This window comes from Tachypleus tridentatus, chromosome 12 (genome assembly GCF_004210375.1).
Source record: "Tachypleus tridentatus isolate NWPU-2018 chromosome 12, ASM421037v1, whole genome shotgun sequence".
Classification (NCBI taxonomy): domain Eukaryota; kingdom Metazoa; phylum Arthropoda; class Merostomata; order Xiphosura; family Limulidae; genus Tachypleus; species Tachypleus tridentatus.
The window spans coordinates 82,170,169-82,192,458 of NC_134836.1; the positions used below are offsets into that span (position 1 = coordinate 82,170,169).

General features: G+C 32.5%; 1 protein-coding gene across 3 annotated transcripts in view; it reads left to right on the forward strand.

The window, feature by feature from the left end:
• Nucleotides 1–22,290, forward strand: part of LOC143233810 (uncharacterized) — a 52,529-nt gene that overhangs the window by 19,605 nt on the left and 10,634 nt on the right. For all 3 annotated transcript variants that reach the window (XM_076470520.1, XM_076470519.1, XM_076470521.1), the window contains exons 4-6: nucleotides 3,353–3,433; nucleotides 8,924–9,096; nucleotides 15,793–15,903. In XM_076470520.1, coding sequence (XP_076326635.1) covers nucleotides 3,353–3,433; nucleotides 8,924–9,096; nucleotides 15,793–15,903 — 365 coding nt within the window. The remainder of the gene's footprint in view (nucleotides 1–3,352; nucleotides 3,434–8,923; nucleotides 9,097–15,792; nucleotides 15,904–22,290) is intronic.

Consider the following 22,290-nt stretch of genomic DNA (forward strand, 5'->3'; position numbering starts at 1 on the left):
ATCAGTTGTACCTGATAATATACATTATGAGATGTTACGCCACCTTTCCCAGAACTCTCTTATTATTCTCCTAGCTGTCTTTAATCGGATATGGCAGGAAAATGTCTATCCAGATGCTTGGCAACAAGCTATCATACTCCCTTTTCTGAAACCTGAGAAGGATCCAATGATTCCTTCGAATTACTGTTTCATTGCTTTGACAAGTTGTCTCAGTAAGATCTTAGAGAGGATAATCAATGCCTACCTTATTTGGTTTCTTGAATCAAACAACGTCCTCTCACCTACTCGGTGTGGGTTTCGAAGACAACGCTCTATAATAGACCACTTAATTCACCTTGAAACATCAATCAGAGAAACCTTTTAAGGCAACAACATCTTGTTACTGTTTTTTTTATTTAGAAAAAGCGTACGATACAACATGGAGATATGGCATCTTACGATACCTTCACTCATATGGATTGTGTGGCAACTTATCCCTTTTAATCCAGCAATTCTTAATGAAGTGTCAATTTCAAGTCCATGTGGGCTCAACACTTTCTCATTATTCTCACAGGAACTTGGAGTCCCTCAGGGCTGTATTCTGAGTGTCACACTTTTCATTATAAAGATTAATGCCATCAGTGAACAGCTACCCCCTACAGTTGCAAATGGTCTTTTTGTTGATGACTTTCACATGTCATGTCAGTCATCAAACATGAGGTTTATTGAATGGCAGTTACAAACTGCAATCAATCAGATACTGAAGTGGACCACGGCAAATGGTTTTAAACTTTCACTCTCTTGAACTGTTTGTATATATTTCTGCCACTACCAGGAAATCCACCCAGATTCAGAACTCCATCTTGATGATGTACTTCCTGTTGTCCTTGAGACAAAGTTTTTAGGTCTTATATTTGATTGTAAATTAAATTTTATATCACATATCAAGCAACTTCATATCAAATGTCTAAAAGCATTGAACATTTTCCGAGTCCTCTCTTCTACTTCTTGGGGAGCAGATCAATACTCTATGTTCAAAATTTATCATGCCCCCGTCCGATCCAAAGTTGACTATGGGTCTGTGGTTTATTGTTCTTCCAGAACATCAGCACTGAAAATGTTGGATCCTGTCCATCACCAAGGGCTTCAGCTTTGCATTGGAGCTTTTTGTACTTCTCCCGTGAAAAGTCTGTATATGGAATCTCATCAACCCCCTCTATATGTTCGACCCTTTAAACTTTGATCTTTACCACAGCATCCTACCTGGAGTTGTGTTTTCCATCCACAATGGACCACACTTTTTAATAACAGAAAATCTGCCATTGTTCCTTTTAGTCTCTGTATCCAGGCACAATTAGAAGAATTGGATTTCTCCTTGAATAACATTGCAGTTTCTTTAAATCAACCTATTCCACCATGGCAAATTACTGTCTCCAATTGTAACCTATCTTTGAGTCATCTGAAGAAAGCAGATACACCTGATTGGAAATATTGCTCTTTCTTTGCTGAACATCTTTCATGTGATCCATCCATTCTTATATATACAGATGGTTCGAAATCGGATGATTCAGTGGGCTTTGCCATGGTTTGTGACAGTTCGATTGTGGCACACAGACTCCCCCTACAGTTTCTGTTTTCACTGCCGAATTGTATCCCATCTCTCTTGCCCTAAATCATATTGAACTAATGTAATATACAAATTGTAAAATATATACGGACTCACTCAGCTGTCTATTGGCCCTGGAATCATTCCATGATAGTCACCACCTTCATCTCATCAACAAACTGGCCCATCTTTCTCATCTGTCTCCATCCAGTTCTTCTGGATACCAGGTCATGTTGGTATTTGTGGGAATGAGCTGGCCGACAGAGCAGTGAAGTCTGTCTGTTCTGGATCTATCATCCCAGTACCCATTCCATAAATAGACTATGGCCCAGTTATTAAATCCAAACTGTACACCAGATGGCAGGCAACCTAGAATGAGCAACACAAAAACAAGCTTTTTCAAGTCAAACCTTCTCTAGGTCTTTGGCCCTCTTGCTTCTGTAAGGATCAAAGAGAGGAGGTTGTTTTGGCAAGGCTACGCATTGGTCACAATTTTTTAACCCACCACTTTCTTTTATCTGGTACTGCTGCACCAATGTGTGGTTTATATGGCACTCAGATCACAATCATATACATGTTATTATCATGCTGTTGTTACAACCTAGAACGATGACACTATTTTACAGATATTTGTAAGGCAGGTTTGCTCTTGACTTTGGCCCATGTTATAGGTGATACTGCCAATCTCACTGATGTTTTTACATTTTTAAGAGCCATTGGTCTTTTACACTTAATTTAAGGTTTTTTATCAGACTATATACTGTTTTAGCATGATTTCTTTAACACATTTCAATTTTTATTTTGACTTGAACCCAGGACTGGAAAGGTCAACTTCAGGTGACTGACTGCAAATTCAATCTTGATGCTTTGGTCTTTTTGGCAAGTCTTAATTTTACACATTTTAGTTTTTATTTTTCTTTTGAACTGAACCCAGGACTGGAAAGGCCAGCTTCAGGTGACTGACAGCAAGGGTGTACATCTTGCTTCAATCTTCCTGGCAGTTCCTAATTTCACATATTTTTCTTTTTACCTTAATTGCCCTATACCTATACTGTACAACATCTTGTCTGGCAGAGATAGCCTTGTAGCTTTGTGCCAGTAAACATTGAATCCCTACCTACCATACAGATCCTGTCAACTTTTTGATTCAACTGTTCCATACAAAAATGACTGCTGGTTCTTCATATTCAATATTACAGGCCTGGCATGTTAATTTCAATTAAACATATATGCTGTTTCAAATTACATATAACCTCATTTGATCATTCTGCTTGCTTATTGGCATTGAAATTTTCAGGATCTAATTTGGTTATCTAATATTTATTAAGTCTTCTGTGGTGTTTAATAAATTATAATTTCATTAATGGGTTGTTCTTTGGACATTTATAATACTAATATATTTGCTGTTAAGCAATTATTTTAGTACTGGGAAACAACTTGAGAAATTCACATGTACAATGATATATTTTCATTTTCTTCTTTAACTTTAAGTGGTTAATGCAACAAATGATTAAGTGAATAATGAAATTTTTATCAAAATAATGAGAAATTTATAACTACAATTAAAATACTTATGAATTGTATAAAATGTTATTTTATTAAAACAGTGTATTGCCAGGTTTTCATGTTGAAATTCTGTTGACTTAGATATATGCATTTTTAGCAGTATCATATTTCTTTATAATTTATTTTAAATAAACAAAGTGTTAAAATTAAGTTCTTAAATTTTTTTCTTAATGTTTTTACACACATTTTCTTTTAATTTAGGGAAATGTTAATAGAGTGAAAGAACTTCTTACAGAAGGTGTTAATCCTAATGTTAAGGATAATGCTGGATGGACTCCTTTGGTAAGCATAATTTCTAAGAGTTGAATTTTTACCTGTGAAAGGTTTATGTCAAGTTTTTTTTACAACTCTTTTAAATAAATAAGAAATGATTTTAGTGGTAGGCTTTAAGTTGAAGCATAGAAACTGTTTTCAGAATGAAATAGGATTTTCTTTTCCATGTGCTGGATATCCATAAATTGTAATTAACAAATTAATGCTAATTATTTAGTGTTCAGCTGGCATTTGCAGATGAACATCTTAAAATGCCAGACCCTATAATTTCTCTTTGCATAACATCTGCAGTTGAGGAATTCAAATGAACAGCCTTTCCTATTTATTAATATATTCTAATTTACCACTACTCTGTGATTTCAGTTCTTTCTCTCCTTTTGAGGACATTCTTGTGATCAATACATTGAAATATATATTGTTATGTTTAGAAAACAACTTTACACTATTGCCTCACAGATTTACATTTGCATTAACAATTCAACAGTAATTAGGAACTTGAAGATTATTTAGAGTCTTCCTTTGTTGTGCTACTGTCAAGAATCACTCGTATGCTGGATGTCTTCCTTATACGTACCCCTCGGTGTGGATTCCTGTATGTGGTGAGGGGACCTCTCAGTGAAGGTTCTGTCCTTTCAGTTTACCTCTTCTGGGATGTAAACATCCACACACGTTTTTGCTGTGTGTGATGACCTGTGAAGGGGAGGAGAGTATTTTGGTGGTTAAGGGGTCCAACCCAAACAAACCACTTTGGCCTTGAATTCCTGTGGATGGGCAGCCTTGGGATGGCCCCCCTTGGGTCAATCAGCTGGTTTGTTTGGGCTAGGGTCAACCTAGTACCAGTATCGAATGTTCTCAGTAGATATTATGGACATTGTATCTGATGCTGGTGTTTGGGTATAGTGCTCACGAAACCCTGGCATTGCTGTAGTGTCCTTGTTTGGCACTGTAGTACATCCTCTCGTAGGGCTCCATGGTGGGTGGGGTCAATGGGCACTGAAATATTCCTTTTTTATTATGGATACTCCAAATAAAAACATAAATAAAATAATGAAAAAACAGTCCATGGGTAAATGACCATGTCTTGAAGATTCTGAGCAGCAATTTTCAACATCTGTAACATCTGTTATACCTCATTTTCTTAAACTACATTCTCTTTCACACAAATCTTTAGGGCAAATGTCTCCCTTTTTCATTCACAAGGGACTAGAGGGACATGCTGGCTCTCCAAAGTCAGTAAAGAAGCTTCAATCTGGTGATATATTGGTGGAAACATCCACATCTCACACAGTGAACTCCTCTTGCATTCAAAGGTGATTGGGGTTATACCTATTGAGGTTACATCTCATGCTACTTTGAATTTATCACAAGGAGTTATTGTTTAGAGGGATTTGAAGAACATCCCCGAGTCAGAGATTCTTGCTAGTTTCTCCACCCAAAGAGTTTCTGCAGTGAGGCGTATCTCCATTTGCAAAGATGGAATTATGATGCCGACCAAGAGGGATCCCCTCTTTCCTTTCGAGCTGATTATCTCTGTGACTGTAATCATCCATTTACACTAATGGAACTCAAACTGGCCCTTCATTGGTCTGGCAGTACATCGGTTGGACCTGATGATGCTGATGATGACCTGATGATGACCTATAAAATGCTGCACCATCTATTTCCTGCTTCTCTTGCTATTCTTCTAATTGTGTTCAACCAGATCTGGCAGGAGAATGTTTTTCCTGATGCCTGGCACCAGGGTATTGTCCTACTTTTCTCTAAGCCTGGGAAGGATCCCAAGATTCCTTCAAAATTCCATCTAGTTGCTTTGACGAGCTGTCTCTATAAGACCTTAGAGAGGATGGTTAATGCTCATCTTGTTTGGTTCCTCGAATCAAATAACCTCCTTTCACTCACCCAGTGTGGGTTCTGACAACAGTGCTCCACTGTGTACCACCTGACTCGGCTTGAAGCGTCAATCAGAGAAGCCTTTCTTAAATGACAATATCTTGTATCAATATTCTTTGACATTGAGAAGAGATATTAATACAACATGGAAGTATGACATTTTGCAAGACCTCCATATTTTTATTAAAAATTTTTTAATGGACAGGAGATTCCAAATTTATGTGGGTTTGACACTTTCTCATTCTTTTCTGCAAGAACTTGAAGTCCCTCAGGGCTGTGTTTTGTGTGTCATCACTGAACAACTCCCTCTTACTGCTGCAAATGGGCTCTATGTTGACGATTTTCACATCTCATGTCAGTTGTGGAACATGAGGTATATTGAGAGGCAGCTACAGACTATCCTCAGTCATTTACTGAAGTGGACTACAGCAAACAGCTTTAACCTCTCTCTCTCTTTAAAACCATTTGCATGAACTTTTGCTGCCAATGGGATATTCACCCTGATACTGAAATCTGTATCAGTGAAGTTGTGCTGACTGTGGTTTTTGAGACAAAGTTCTTGGAGCTTATCTTTGACTGTAAGCTAACCTTTATACCACACATCAAGCAGTTACAGGCCAAATGTACAAGAGCACTGAACATTTTCCATGTTCTCTCGTCCACCACTTAGGGAGTGGATCGATGTTCTGTGCTAAAGATATATTGTGCTCTTATTTGATTGAGACTCGAGTATGGATCACTTGTCTATGGCTCTGCCAGGACCCTGGCCTTAAAGATGCTGGACCCCATTCATCATCAAGGGCTTTGGCTGTGTACAGGGGCTTTCCACACCTCCACAGTTCAGAGCTAATACATAGAGTCTCATGAACCTTCTTTGCACCTCCATTGTTTGCAACTGTTTTTTCTATATGCTTTGAAACCCTGTTGCTTGCCAAAGCATCACACCTGGGGTTGTATTTTCCTTCCTCAGTGGGTCATACTTTTTCAGAACAGACAACCTGCCATTGCTCCTTTTGGCATTTGTATCCAGGAGTAGTTGGATGACATTACTCTATCCACTGGTCAGCCAATCCCACCATGGCTAATTACAGTCCCCAAATGTAACCTGTCTTTAAGTAATCTGAGAAAAGCAGACACTCCCAATTGGAAATACTGTCTGTTATCTGCTGAACACCTTTCAAACCATTCTTCTATTCCTATTTATAGAAATGGTTCAAAACCAGGTGACTGTGCAGGAAATTGGGGAAAAAAAAGTTCATTCTCCTAAATGAATAGATTCTCCTAGGTGACTTTGTAGTGTAGTGTTTTTTAATATCTGTTTCTTTCTCCACAAATGCTTCCAAGACTTTAACCTCTGCAGAGTGCATTTTTATTTCTTCATTGGGCCCTGTTTGACTTATTTTTTTAAAGAAACTGGTTTTTTTTGTGCAGTATTACTTCAGTGTTTGTGAAGTATAGACAGCTTTTTCAATCTTCTGAGGTTATTATTATTGAGATATTTTCTGTTTAAACCTTGAATCTGATTTTTTTACTTTGACAAAAGCTTTTCAAACTAATTTATCTCCATTTTTTCAGGTATTTTGTATATTGGTTTCTTGCACTTTCGATGAGCTTGGCAATTACTCCTTATGTTTTTCTCTTGTCCTGAGCTGCTGGATTCATGTGTTAGATATAGAATTATTAGCTATAGGTAGAAATTGCATTTCCTTCAGAGATTATTGGTTATTCTTGAAAGTGATAGTATGACCATACCAATAAAAACACTGGGGGATTTCTCTTTTTCATTTGCTGTGAATCTTCATATGTTGGCAAATACTTGTGCCACAAGCTAAGCATAATTATAAACAACTATGAATGTTTAAAATATTGCTTCACATAAAATCCACTTCACATATTAAATTTCTAAAATTATGATTTACTTATTAAGATTTATTTTTTCTTGGATTGATTTGTTTATGTGTTTGTAAAACTTTTATTTTACATCAATGAACAGAAAGGTAATTTTTACACAGTTCTCTCTTTTTAAACAATTAGTGTCATTTTTGGCATGAATCCATTTTGTTGAAATTAAAGTTTTATGAATTTTCTAGTGGATTGTCTTTCACTGAAGGAACTAGTTCTACTAACAGTTGTATTTACACCTATTAAACATCAGATCAGTTGGAACATGATTGTCTTTTTTTGACATTTGTAAGTTATAAACTTGTCTTTTTTTTAGTCCACTGTTAGTCCATCTAGCCATTAAAGTTTGTCTTTTACTTGGACTGGCTTAATTTTTGACCCTGATTATTCTTTCTTCAGATAAATTTGTCTATTAAATGGAAAAAAATAAATAATTCTTTTCCCCCTTTTATTCCCCCCTCTCAAAGTAGGTTATGTGACAGTTCTTGGATATTTCACTGTCAATCATTTTGTTACTAAGTCATTTTGCTTCCGTTCCAACTACATAAAAATAACTCATCATGGCTTGACAACTATTCAAAACAATGACTTATAACCAAGGAAATAAACTCAACTTACTTCATAAAATTGCTCACAGCCTGAATTATTTTAAAATGTTCAGATCTGTCATTTTAAATAATTTTTTTTAAAACACAAGAGCCTTTTGTTTATTTGAAAGGAGTGTTTCTCTAATAAACTAATATTTTCTGGAGTGTTTGTCTAATGAACTAATACTGATGAAATATTTTTATTATCTTAATGTGTAAGGGAGATTACAACATAAGATTATAAAGTAGTGAAATGATCAGTAGAGAACTGTCTGGCCATTTTGTGTGTATGTATCTAAAATACACAGAGAATAAAGCTAATATATTTTTATATTTCTGTCATAAAAAGAATTTTGATTGGATACCTGTGCTCTGTTCCTTCCTGTTACATCTAGTTTGTTCTCCAGTAGACAAAGTTAATATATTTTACTTTAATATTTTTATCATAAAAGGATCTTGGTTAGATACCTATGCACTTGTCTATTCTCACTATACCTAGTTTTTTTTCTCCAATATAATGATAATCTTAGATAATGATTGTTGGCTGTTAGCATTTAGAGCATGTGCTGAAATAAAGTACAAGGTTATTGAAAAAGTAATCTTGTTATGGATGGAAATTGCTGTTAACAAGGTTCTAAATGTGAAATTATGAGATGATTAACAGGACTGATGAGAATTTAGTTTAGTTCTGAAGTCAGTTCATCAGAGAAAACTGTTATACATATATAAATAAGTATCTACTTAAAAGTAGTATTAATGCAAAAATTGTTAATCTATTTACTACTGGAGCATAATGACTGTGGTTACAAACATTTCTCTCATAGTTCTAAAGATGTTGACTCTAAGTACTATGAAAAGTTAATTTTGTAAACATATATATGTTACCCAACATATGCATATATCAATTTTATGATTACAAAAAATTTTACATTTTCACCATTTTGTGTGTCCAACTCTGATCTCATATATATGTATTTATATGTTGTTTGTACAATGCAACACTCTCTACAAAATTAGAATAGTCTATAAAAATTAAATTAAAATAGAGTATTTTGGTGATATTTTGCTTCTAAAAAGGTTTTAATTTGCAAAATAGTTTATATTAAAAATTTATTTTCAGCATGAAGCGTGCAATCATGGGCATAAACAAATTGTTGAATTGCTACTTGATTATGGGGCATTCATCAATGTTCCAGGATTAGACAATGATACTCCTCTTCATGATTCTGTGAACAACATGCGTTTGGAGATTGTTGAACTACTAGTGAGTAGAGGAGCTGACATACATGCCAGGTAAAAGAAACAAGAATATATATATATATATATGTATGTATTTTCAATTCCGTAAATGTAGGTTACGGTATGTTTAGATTACAAATTTTACAATAACTTCAATCAGTTGGACTTATTTCATGAAATATTTTTTGGTCTTATGAAGATTCTCTTAATTTTTAGTATTGCCTTTCAAAGATGAGCATTTTGAGAATTTTCTTATAATCTTAGGTTATTAAAGTTTTTGCAGCATCTGATGCAAGTGCAAGAGTTCTCATTGTTTTATTAATGTTTATTCGTCTGGGTTTCATATATCTTTAAAGGTAATTTCAAAATTACCATATAATTATCTGATTTCTGCAATATCTAGAAATTTAAGTAACTAGTGTGTAGAGAAATAAGTGGAGGGATTTGTTTGAGGTTAATACAAAGCAATGGTGTTAAAGTCAGAATAAAAATAAAACTTGCATCTGATGCAAGTGCAAGAGTTCTCATTGTTTTATTAATGTTTATTCGTCTGGGTTTCATATATCTTTAAAGGTAATTTCAAAATTACCATATAATTATCTGATTTCTGCAATATCTAGAAATTTAAGTAACTAGTGTGTAGAGAAATAAGTGGAGGGATTTGTTTGAGGTTAATACAAAGCAATGGTGTTAAAGTCAGAATAAAAATAAAACTATTTTGTGGATAAAAATATGGAATGGCACAGGTAACATAGGCATGTGAATTTAAACTTCATAAAAGTTGTTTTGATTTTAATAACAGATTTTCCATAATTCATCTATGCAGTTTTTGAAAATAATATATTTTTTTTTGTTCTGTGTTGTAAGGATTTTTTTACAAATTGGGAAGAAATTTTTTTACTTCTGAAAGAGCTGTGAATTGCCCACATAAATACTTGAAACAGTCTCCATCTTTGTCTATGGCTTTTACAAACTTTGTCATTAAGCCTAGTTTTATATGGAGGTAATAAGACTTTTGTTGTGTCAATGAAGCATTCATGTTTTGTTTTTTGATCCTGGTATCAGTCAGACACTTTGTGGTTGTTGCTTTTTTATCTAGTGCTGATTTCATGTTCTGATGTTTCATTCACACAAAAAAAACAAACTTTGAATAATTGCATTGTTGACCATATTAAGAAGTTTGAGATTTGTGTAGGTTTCTTTCAAGTGAACAAAAGGAAAAGATGAAGGAGAACACCTTTTAGACTTCTTTTGGAGGAATCATTAAATAATTGCCACTCACTTAATTTATTGACTGCAGCTTCCTAGCATTCATATTAATTATATCTGCAATACTGTTGCAATAAATTTGTAAACCTTTTTGTGAAAAGTATAGTATAAACTCTTTCTCACAATTTCTGTACCAGTAAAATGATATCCCTGGAGAAAGTAAGTTTTTAGCCCAAAGTCTACCCACTAAAGTTTTTTAAGAATCCTTTGGAAAACCCAAGTCTCTTACCAAATAATTAAGTTCACCTTGTGCAAAAAGTTGTGGTTCACCAGCCATTTCAAGTTGAAAACACTACTTACACCAGACTACTAGAACTTTAACATACAAAGACTTTTTCTAAACTCTTTGATGCAACTGATGCATGATTTGTCTTGGTTCCCAAGTTTTATTCCCTAATAAATGTAATCCACTTTTTTGATGAATTCTGTAGTGTTTTACCTTGGTGTCTTTATGATAAATAGACCATAAATATGTATACATAACAGCATATGTTTGGCTCATTTATACAAACTCTTGTCATAACAATGAATAGACAATAAGTAAGGTCAAAGTGTACCCACAAACAAATACTATTTAGAAATGACACATCATTAGCCTGTTAACCATATACTGTCATGTGTTTCTTATGGGTTCTAGAATGATTGATAAGACTCCTGCATCAGGATTGGGTTATAAAAGTCTAGCCAATGGTTGTCAACATTTTAAGCATAACAAAATGTGACCCAATTTCAATGAAACTGATTCTCTTATGTAAATGAACATATGACATTTTGTGAAAAATTTATATGATGGAGAAAAGTGGATATCATTTTTGGATTGAGTGTACAGGAATTACTGTGAAACACACAAAATGTTCAAGACAATAAAAACACTTCAGACCTGTGTAATTATTGAAGTGGAACTGTTTTATTGTAATGTAGAAATAGAGTGTAGAAGTAAATGAAAGAATTGAGTTTATGTAGCAGTGTTAGATTGAGTTTTAAAAGTATTTAGCAATTAGTACTGGATGAACACTTTTGCTCACCTCTAGGGTACAAGAGATTTTTGGTTCAAACTTGCATACAGAAGGTTCTAAAATTGAAATTACCACAAGAAAAACTGGAGCTTAACTATTGGTCATTCCAGAATTCTGAGAATGGATATTATTTATGAAAAGTTAAGGATGAGGAGTTTTGAGATGTTAGAAACTGCCACACAAATCTGCTCTAATTGGAGTTAAGAAATCTGTCTCGAAAGTACTCAACTGTATTTAAGAGGTGTTGTCAGCATCACTAGGGCAAAGATGTTCGAGAAGTGAAAGTTGCATGGCTATAAATTATTATTTCTGATAAGATACATTACCTTCATGGATGTATTGGCTCTCCCTTGTTGTATGATTGATTGCTATATGAATCAATCTGCTTCTCCTGATGTTGCTCCTGTTCCACCTGAAGATGCTGCACCTATTTGGGCAGACAAGTATTTTGACAGCTTTTTTCTTACAACTGATTTTACCATTTCTTCCTATGCCCCTGCTGCACAATCAGCTAGACCTAATATGTTTTTTAGACATAATTTATTGGGTATGTTCTATTTTATCTATTTCCCCAACTTCCTATGATTCCTTTCCTTCTCTGTTATATGATACTCCCTCCAATTAATATTTGGTTTTCATCCCTTCCCCTCATATTAGGGTTCATGCAGAGAATTTGTTTCTCAGATGTTTGATGGTGTTAACGTGCTTCGTACTCCATGGGCTTTGGATCACGTTGAATTGGCCTACAATCAGGCTGAATGCATGTTTTTCAATTCTGAAAAGTTAAAATAGATTTTCTCCATATGGGGACAGACTCTGATTATCCTGTTAGTTTATCCTGCTCTTAATTTTTCCACCTTTATCTTATCCTATCAACATTTTTACAGTACTTATTGACCATCCAGCTCCTTTCATAGGTGATTCACCGAGATTCTGAAGGTTTTTTGAGGGATAGCTTTTCCCTGATTACTTCCATATTGGCACTTTTGTCCAGAAAGATAGTTCTTAAAATAAATTGTTCAAATTAAGTTAACAACTGTAGAATGCTAAAGAAAAGCCCACAGCAAGCACATAAAACTGTCATTGTAACATTCTGGTGTCTCAAAGTGAATAGGAAATAATAATGGGGAGCTTGCATACAGATCTGAGTTAGAGGTCAATTGATGTAGCTGAAGAAAGTTACATGGTTTAACTTGCTTTTGACAATATAGTATATTATAAAGGCTGAAGCAAGTGAGGTAAAAGTCATACCAATGCTTAGCTGAGGAGAGAAGAGAAACTTTCATCATGATAAAGCTAAAGTGTGAGAGAAGGCAAGTATTATCAGAAATACATTTTTGGTTTAGGAAAGTTTAAACTTTTTTCTTCTGTTTTCTACTTTTTTTATTTGATAATTAAAAAAAATGGCGTCATCCAATTTCTTTGAAATTACGTAGTTTCAAACAGAGTATCCAGTTATATAAGTTACTGACTGGTTTTTACTTTTAAAAAAAACATAATTGTAGTGTAAATTATGCTGTTACCCCAGGAAATTACCAACTAATAATGGATGAAAAAATAAATATTACAGTTGGAACCTCATATTTAGGACTTGGTTATAAATACAACCTTCCTGTGTCTATTCAAATACTACATTAAAAAAATAATCAAACAGATAAAGGAGAAACACTTCAATAAGGAAGTAAATGTAGAGATGGGTAATATCAATCTTTCAAAAAACAATGCAAACAAAATACTTAAAGATAAAGGATGGCATTCGCATCATTTAGGGATTGTGTTTAAAGGATTTACATTAGCCATCCTTACACTTACTTCCTTTTTTGAAAAGGTTTTTTCACTCGTACAACACTGTGGGACTTGTAATTACTGTAAAGAACTGTAGAAATATGCCTTGTGTTAATTTATAAAGAAATTACACCAAAGATTTCATTCTAAAAGTGTACTGCATGGTATTTTTTTGTACCTCAGAAACGTGTTAAACTGTTTTACATATAATAGTTTTGTTTTAAGTTTTCTTAAGTATATTGTATTACAGTTTACAAAGTTTACAGTAAGAAAGATTTGTTTTTAGAACAGGTACAGCATTTTGATTCCCCGGTGCGATCATTCTTAAGTATACAAGTTTTAGTGGTAAAGAACTTTTTAGTATTTAATTCAACATTCAAATCTAACAAATTATTTAAATTGTAGAATTGATAGTGGCTACTTTTGTACATATCAGTCCTGGTTACTTATTCATGTAGATACCAGATAAAATTCATGCAGACTGATACATACATGAATTAGTAACAACTATTAATAATCTAAGGACAACAAGGGACTGTTTCATCCACGAAACTAAACTTTTAAAATAAAACTCTTGGAGCTATCCCTTATCCTTCATATATTTGTCAATCCTTCCCTTACATATCATTAAATTAATTGTATCTACTTCATTTGAATGAAACCCACACCAAAGGCCAACCACTCTCTCAGAAAAATAAAGCTGTCTTAGCTGGAGATATCTTCCCTGACAAAATGTTTGTGTGTGTCCCATAGTCTTATCATTCTCACCATTAAATACAAACAAGATGATGCACCACCACATCTTGTCCTCATGTTACAACCCTTCCATTTCAAGTATCATCCTAGTATCCCTCCTCTAATCATTTCAGATAATTCAATATTGTTCTTATAGAAAGAAGCCCAGTACTGAACTCAGTAATCCATATGTGGACTAAACAGTGACCTATATAGTGAAATTATATCCTTTTTAGACTTTTATTCAGTATTTTTGAAGATAAAACCTAAATTCCTATTTGTCCTGCCATTAGCAGCAACATATTACTTGGATGATGGCTTAAGAGACTGATCAACGAGAACACTAATACTTTTTACACCATTACTTATTGCCATCAAAATTATACTCGTAATTCAATATATGCACTTTTAATTAAAAACTTTATTATTAGAACCACGTTATATGTAACTTTTTGTGATACCAACATTCTGTGTTCTGTACTTTTGAAATATCATGCCCTTACATGACAGCATACTTTAATGAGCTGTTTGAAAGGGGACTATAGCTTTCAATTTCATCCATCCAAGAACAACCATGATTTCAGTGTGAAGATTTAATCTGACAACTCATTTCCCAAAACTTTTGAAATAAGCATACCTTAAATAAATAAATATACTAAGTTGAAAGCTTTTTGCCAAAATTGAATATCTTTGTTATATATTTGCTGAACTAGCTGATGAATTTCAGTGTCTGAAGCTTAAACTTTGTTGAATTTCAGAACTACAATGAAGAGATATTCACATAACCTAGGTATTTTCATGATGAAGCAAGACTTAAAATATTTCATGCTTGGTTAACTTGTAAACTATAAATGATTTAAACTTCTAATACAACTTGTCAACTTATAATTTTTTATTATTATTAACAGCCTGACTGCCACTGTTGTTAATATTAATGTTATGTTTGTCTCTTTTGAAATACTTTATTGTGTGCCTTTTTCTTCACAAAGTAATATTATTTTATAATACACCTACAAGTAACTGGTGCTTTTAAATTTATTTTTCAAGGTACATGGGTGGATTATTTGTTTTTTTCATAAACACACATATTGTGCCTATTGTGTACTTTATCTTCACATATAATTTATAAGCAGATTGAAAAAAAGTATTTTCAGATCTGCTTGTGCCTCTGATATCAATAAATATCAAGATATTTTTTACAAACTTGATTTACTGTATAATTTGTTTAATTTGATTCAGTTGTATGTTAATAGTATCATCACCTTTAAATGAAGAAAAATATGAAAAACCAGATGTTTATATTATTGATTAATAATGAAAAGTTATATTTTACACATCCAACAGGTTTTAACTTGTCTTATATTCAGTTATATATTTATCTTTGTGACTTATTTTTAGTAATTGAAGTAATTATATTCTGATCACAAATATATATAAATCTCACACAATCAGTGATTATTTAGTGTTGAATGTCATTGTAAAACTATGTTTCATAATGCATGTTAGTGTTACATATTGCTACGTGATTTTTGTGAAGTAAAAAATACTTTTTGTATTTTTTTTTAAATAATACAACATAAACTAATTATCAGCAACAAGTAAAATGCCATAAGAAACAAAAATTATATCTTTAATTACCTGAGAAATATTCTCAAAGTTAATAAGTTCAATCATCTAGTGTGTCTTTACTAAACTATTTCTTGAAAACTTCTGTTACAAATTATCAGTAAGTTGTTTACCTTGTTTTAAATCTTAGCTTTTCAAATTTGCAATAATTTTTGAAAGTTAGTTTTCTCTAGAAACAATTTGATTGCCCAGGATGGGTGGACTGACAATATTTGACATCTTTAATGTTATTATTCTTATGTAGCTATTTCTTGATATATATGTTGCACAGAAAACTTTTTTTTTAACCAAAAGATACAGAAATTTATTTTTTTTATAGGAATTTGTATGGATATACTCCATTGGATGCTGCTAAAACTCAAGAAATGAAAGATTTTCTTGAAAGATGTTTTCAGAAAGCTCCTGTACCAACGTGTGAAAATAATTTGATGTTAAGAATGTTTAAAAACCAAAAAAAAAGTGTAATTATAAATGATTTCATTGCTTTTAAAGTAAAAAAACAACAACAAAGCTTTGGTAATTTACTTTTCTTATTAAAGGGTACATAAAATCTAATTGAGATGAAAAATATATGTTCATGATAATTTTGTTTGATTTTTATTCTAATATTTGGAAAAAAAATATTTTACACCTTGAAAACATATCTATTAGCTAGTTAAGTGGTACAAAACTTTTACTGCATCAAGTGTCTGTAAAAGGTTTATACAAGTTTTATTGAGTGTATTTTTGACTTGTAAGTAAATGTTTGTTGAGATGTTCACCAGTGTTCTTCCTAAGGCTGGGGAAATGTTGCATACATATGAATAATATAATGCAACAAAAATTAATTAATAGATGGTGTTTCTCAAGAATAAAATATTTTTACAAAAACATATTGATCCATATCTATAAATCATGGCAAAGCCTTTCTTGAGTTTCAAAAAATCAGCAAAAGTTTTCCTAAGTTCACTTATTTGAATGTCTTTTTACCTTGTTAACATTTATGAGATAATCAAATCTTAGTTTGTATTGTTGCTTTTGCTTACACTAATTGACAGGCATGATGGTATGATTTCTTCTCCATAGCAGTGAATATTGAATCTGTTATTGTTATAATTATTTGTAGCAGTTTACTTTCATTTGTCACATTTGTCAGTTTGTGAAAATGACTATATAAAAGTAACTGATAATATGAAAAGTGCAGAAAGGAAAATGTCTTTTTACAACCACTATTTATTTAATTAAACTTGTATTTCTGATAGTACTGCTGAACGGTTTGTATATTATCATTATTGTTTTTCTTCATAATTATTGTATATATATTTTATGTTAAGTCATTAACATTTTAGTGAAACACTAGAAGATTTTTTATAATAAAATGAGGGAAACATTGTTTCTAGCTGCATTTCTAATGTTACTAACCAAGGTATTAGATTATAGTAAGAACATTAAAAAATAACTTGCCAATTTATAATAACTGTTTAATAAATAATGGACCAAGTTTCACATTTAAATATATATTGTAATATCACATTTATTGATTTTCATGTAATACAAGAAAAATGGTAATAGCAAGTATGTTATAATTTAAGAGCCAGAAATTTAAATGGCTTTTGCAATGAATCACAACACTTGAGAATAGTGTTATATATGAAGTTGAAGCATAAATATAGATTTTATATTTGGATAAAGCTTTTTCTAATAAAAATGAAATAAATAAATCATTTTGTTAACATTTAATATCATAAGTAATCAACATGAATTTACTCTGGAAATTAAACTTGAACTTCCATTTTTATTCTCTCCTAAATGTTTTATTAGTTTACTGAATACTTTGGTATTTTAGGAACCTTTGGAATGAAAGCTATTCATTTTTATTTACTCACTACACACACACACAATCTATAGTTCATGTTCCCTCATTTAATGGTTGTTGTTTTCTTAGCACAAAGCTACACAATAGGGTAATTGTACTCTGTTTGTCTGTCATAGTGAATTGAACCTCAGATTTTAGCATTTTATGTATAGAAACCTACAGCTGAGTCACTGGGGACACTTATTTCATGCATTTAGATTATGTGATTATATATATTATGTTGAAAAAATTTTGAAAGCAAATTCATAGCTGTATTTTGTTTTTAAATAAAACAGGAAATTTATTTGTACAGTTATTTTTTGAGTAATGTTGAATTTTAATCCAAGAGTTTTGTGATGTTATTTTAAATGTTATTAAAGCATTTTAAATATCTAAGTAACCTTAACACTTTCCATGTGAAATTTATTTTGAATTCAAGTTAACATCATTTTTCTAATTTTAAAGATTTTAATTTATGAAACAACTTGATTAGATTAAAAGTTACTTGCACCAATGAACTGGGTAAACAAAACTAATTACTTAATTAATTAAGAGAGATTTAGGATTTTAGATTTTTTTCTTTCATTCAAAGAACTGTTGATTTTGTTGTTAGATCACTAAAAATATTTTATAGATTTTGAACTAATTTTTGTGGTCATGTTTTTTTTCATAAATATATGAAAACATTTTATGTTGTTGAATAGTTGTGTGTGTTTAATTTTTTTTTTGATTAGGCTTATGTCCTTTAGTCTTGTTACTTTCAATACATGTAAACATTTACATTGCTGCATTTTTGATTGTATGATAGTACATCAAGAAACATCCCATTTCCTCCAAAAAAGATCATTTTAAGATTCAGTCTTAATCCATGTATTCTATAATAGTTGTATTCTACTCAAAAAATAAAGTAATGGACTCAAATTAACAACTTTTGCAAGATAAGATTACAGTCACCTTGTATTAAATGTTTGTTGTTTTTTTTTGCTATTAAACTTCATAAAGTTGGAACAATGCAATGGAAGGTGTGACATAGTCAGCCACCATACACATGCATTGAATACATTTTAGTGAAATTATATAATTATATCCAATTTATGGTCATATTATAATTAATCAGAGATTGTGATTTGCTGTTTTTAATGCAGCCCTTCCTTGTCATCTTTTTTATTCATTACGCTTCATTTTGATGTAATTATTTAATTTCACTATAATATATATATATATATGTTTAATTCTACATGTTGTGCACCACTTGTCACAGCCATGCTTTATTGTAGTTTTATGTTACTTGACACATAAAGCAATCTCAGCTTCAACGTGGAGTTCAAGAGATGGAAAAAAGTGTGATAATCATATCACTGTGTATAGTTTGACATTTGTTTTAAGTTACGATGACAAGGCACACTTGCAGTTGTATTACTATAGCCAAGAATATGTAACTGACTTTTAGAAAGTGACCTGTATTGGCTGTGTTTTACTGAACTAGTATTTTGTAAAATACTTTCAAATTTCAGTTAACACTCCTACGAAAAGACGTTTCTAGTCCTGATTTCTCCAGGCCCGTTCCCCTGGCTGTGGTTTTGCTAGATAGTAGATAGGGACAGTGGGAATCTCGTTAATCCATTCAATAATGGATTTAAATGGCAATTTCATTTAAATACAAAGTTATTAGCCTAATATTAATCAAGTTGCTCTGGGGCCTATTAGGCCCCACTTTTCGTAGGAGTGTTAATACATTATTTACGTATGTACGTTACTAATATTTACAAATAAGTTTTTGAACTTATTTTTCATAAAACATGAACAGAAATCTCTTCTAGTTATGACCATTTCACTCAGTTGCTGCTTGCCATAAAATTTATGGAAGTAAAGTGTGCACAATTTTTTTTTTAGGTTTTATATACACATTTTAACCAAAAAAATTATAAATTACTACATTGATACCATAGGATTCCATGAAAATTTATCAAGTTTAGTAACTAAGCTGCATTTGAATCTTTAAAAAAATATATAAAATTTCAAATGGGTATAGACTCAACTTACTAGCACTAAGATTTTCCTCAAAAGAAAGAGATACTGCCAATATATTTGAAAATTACCGATAAAACTACTTAGATGACCTTCTGAGTTTTTGATTAGCTATTCACACACCATACTTAAAAGTAAGGGACTATTTCCAAAAATTAAAAGAAGTGAGAAGGGGAGTGCTATGTTTGATATATTTATATTAAGAAAGTAATTAATGTTTAGTATGAAAATTTGAATTGTGATCTACAGTTTGATACCACATTTAATGACATCAATTTTTAAAATGGTAATGCATTAAAAATTTGAATGCAAGTCAACAAGTGTGATGACTTGGCCTTTGATCCATGAGCCATATTAAAATGGTTAAAATTTGAATGTGAATCATTAAAAGCTCATGCCATGCTCAGTAACAGGTAGCTGGAGTGAGAGGGTTAAACAGTTTTAGCTAATGCTTTTATACAATATAATAAATGTGTTATATTTCCTATTTTAGTTATATTAATATAAGAATATATAGCTGCAAAGGACAGTTGTCCTACAACCATATTTATATATACATTTATGAAGTCTCATTTAGAACTTTGATGGTTCTGTGTTTAGGTCACTGTTTTGTGATGATTTTCGATGAAGGAGAATTATCACTAGTTGTGTTGTTAGTTAAGGTATGTGGTGGCTTAAGAATGATGTTTAACATGCTAATAAATCATTACTATGCTTATAAATGGTACATTCTAATGGAAGCAATCAAAATATTTTATTATGCAGTGGTATATAGTTTATTACAGTTTCAAATTTCATTTTGCCCTTGAATTATTCAACTATATAATATTCTAATTATATACTCAATACACCCAGCAATCCTCACCTGATCACATTGATGTTTAAATATTTAATGAAATAATTCACTTATTGTTGATAATTTGGTTATCTTATAAAGAAAGTAGGATATAATATTGAGGTTGAGTACATTATATTAAAATTATTTTTGAGACTTGTTGCATCATTTCAGTCCTCCGCATTGTCAAATCTGATGATGCTCTATCTAATTACTGTGCATGTTGACACTAGCCCTACGGTGTAGTTTCTTCTGCAAAAAAAAACAAACTTTTACCTAAGGTTTTCATGTTCAAAGCACACCTCTCCTTCCTGTAGGGTTTTCATAATTCAATGTAGAAGGTCAAAGTTTCTCATCTAACATTTCAACAGTATAATTTTTGGATTCTGATGATTTAAATGGTGTGTTTTTTTGTGTAATAGTATAAATATCCATTTTATTTTCCAGCTGCTTGAGGTTTGTGATGGTTAAACATATACATCATGGAAGCAAATTGTGTACTTGTGACTCATCATGTTGCATGTCGTTCTTGATTAGGCTGCAGACTGTTGCCTGATACAAGTGGATAGTTTTTGCTACTGGCTTTTATACTGATGGATTCTTTGCTGTTATAAAATAACAAACAATGCTTACAAGGGATAGGGTATGGTTTGTTGCAGATCCCCTGAACTCCTAGGGTGATCCTTATTCTCTACCTTTCTTAATACCATTAAGTGTATTTCCCCTTTTTAGAAATTGTAAATTTCTGACCCAATATATCCTTATGGTTTGAGCATCTGAATATTTTGTGTCAATACAGCTTATTATATATGCTTCCAAAAATAATATTCATGAATAGGTTCTCTACTAATATCCGAGGCACATGGGTAGCCATTGTAGTTGTTAATTCTCAGTTGTTGCAAAACATTGCACTTTGCCCACGATGGCTAGAGCAATGGTTCTTAACCTTGTTGGAGGTACTGAACCCCGGAAGTTTCTTACTTGCAATCACTGAAAAATAAAATATGATTTTTTTCAAATTCAAAACATAAGTAGATATTTTCTTAGTGCACAAAATGAACCATGCATCAGTTGCACACAATATAACTGTGTTCAAAGAACAAGATCAACGAAACATGAATTTCACACAAAAACAAAAACATAACTCAATGAATATTCACTGCAAATCAGTGTGACTTTTGCTGTTGCTTTTCAGAGACAAGTTCAGAAATGTGCAGCTTCACCTTGGCCACTCTCATATTTTTGCAACAAAGTCTGTTCCTTTTCTTCGTTTTTATGTCTACCATCCTCGAAAAGGATTGCTCGCAAAGATACGTTGTAACAAACGGTATGAGTATCTCAAGGGTTTTCTTAGCAATAAGAGGGTACGCTACGATTTGGTGACACCAAAATGTTGAGAGCGTTGTTGTACTGAAAAGTTGCTGTTTAACCTGGCTGTGCTGAAGTTCAATGATTTTGTTGAGGTATTCATCATTGACATCTGCTGTCGCAACACTAAACGTGAATGGCTGTCTCACTCATGCTGAATATGACTCTCTGGTGGGGAAGTATCCGTCGAGATACTTTGCGAGCTCATCTAAGTGCATGGCAATTGCTTTCTTCAGTTCCCTGGGTACAGAAATGTCTCTGATTTCAGACACATCTTCGATCTTACTTACACAGTCGTTCAGCAGGGGAAAGTTTGCTAAGTTATCATTCTCTGTTCGATGTTTCCATAAAGGTAGCTTTTTTTGAAAAGCCTTCAGGTTTTCTTCCGCTTCGATGATGTTGACTCCACCGCCCTGCATCTGTTGATTGAGAGCAATGAAGCACACGAAGTTCCCTGCAGCACAGATATTAAGGCCAAGTGGTGTGATATGATCAGCTGCAGCCAATGATGGTCAAGTGAAGCATGAAGCCACGAATCATACAAGTGGGGTGAACGGAATGGACACAAAAAGTGTGTGTGTCTTGACCTCTGCCGAACTCCTGAGACTGACTCACCAAACCCCTGTGGTTCGATTGAACCCAGGTTAAGAACCACTGGGCTAGAGTATGACTTGTTGCAGTTCTCTTTCTGGATGATCCTGATTTCTCAAGTTAATCCATAATCTTTTGCTTTGAATGTTATGAAGAACAAG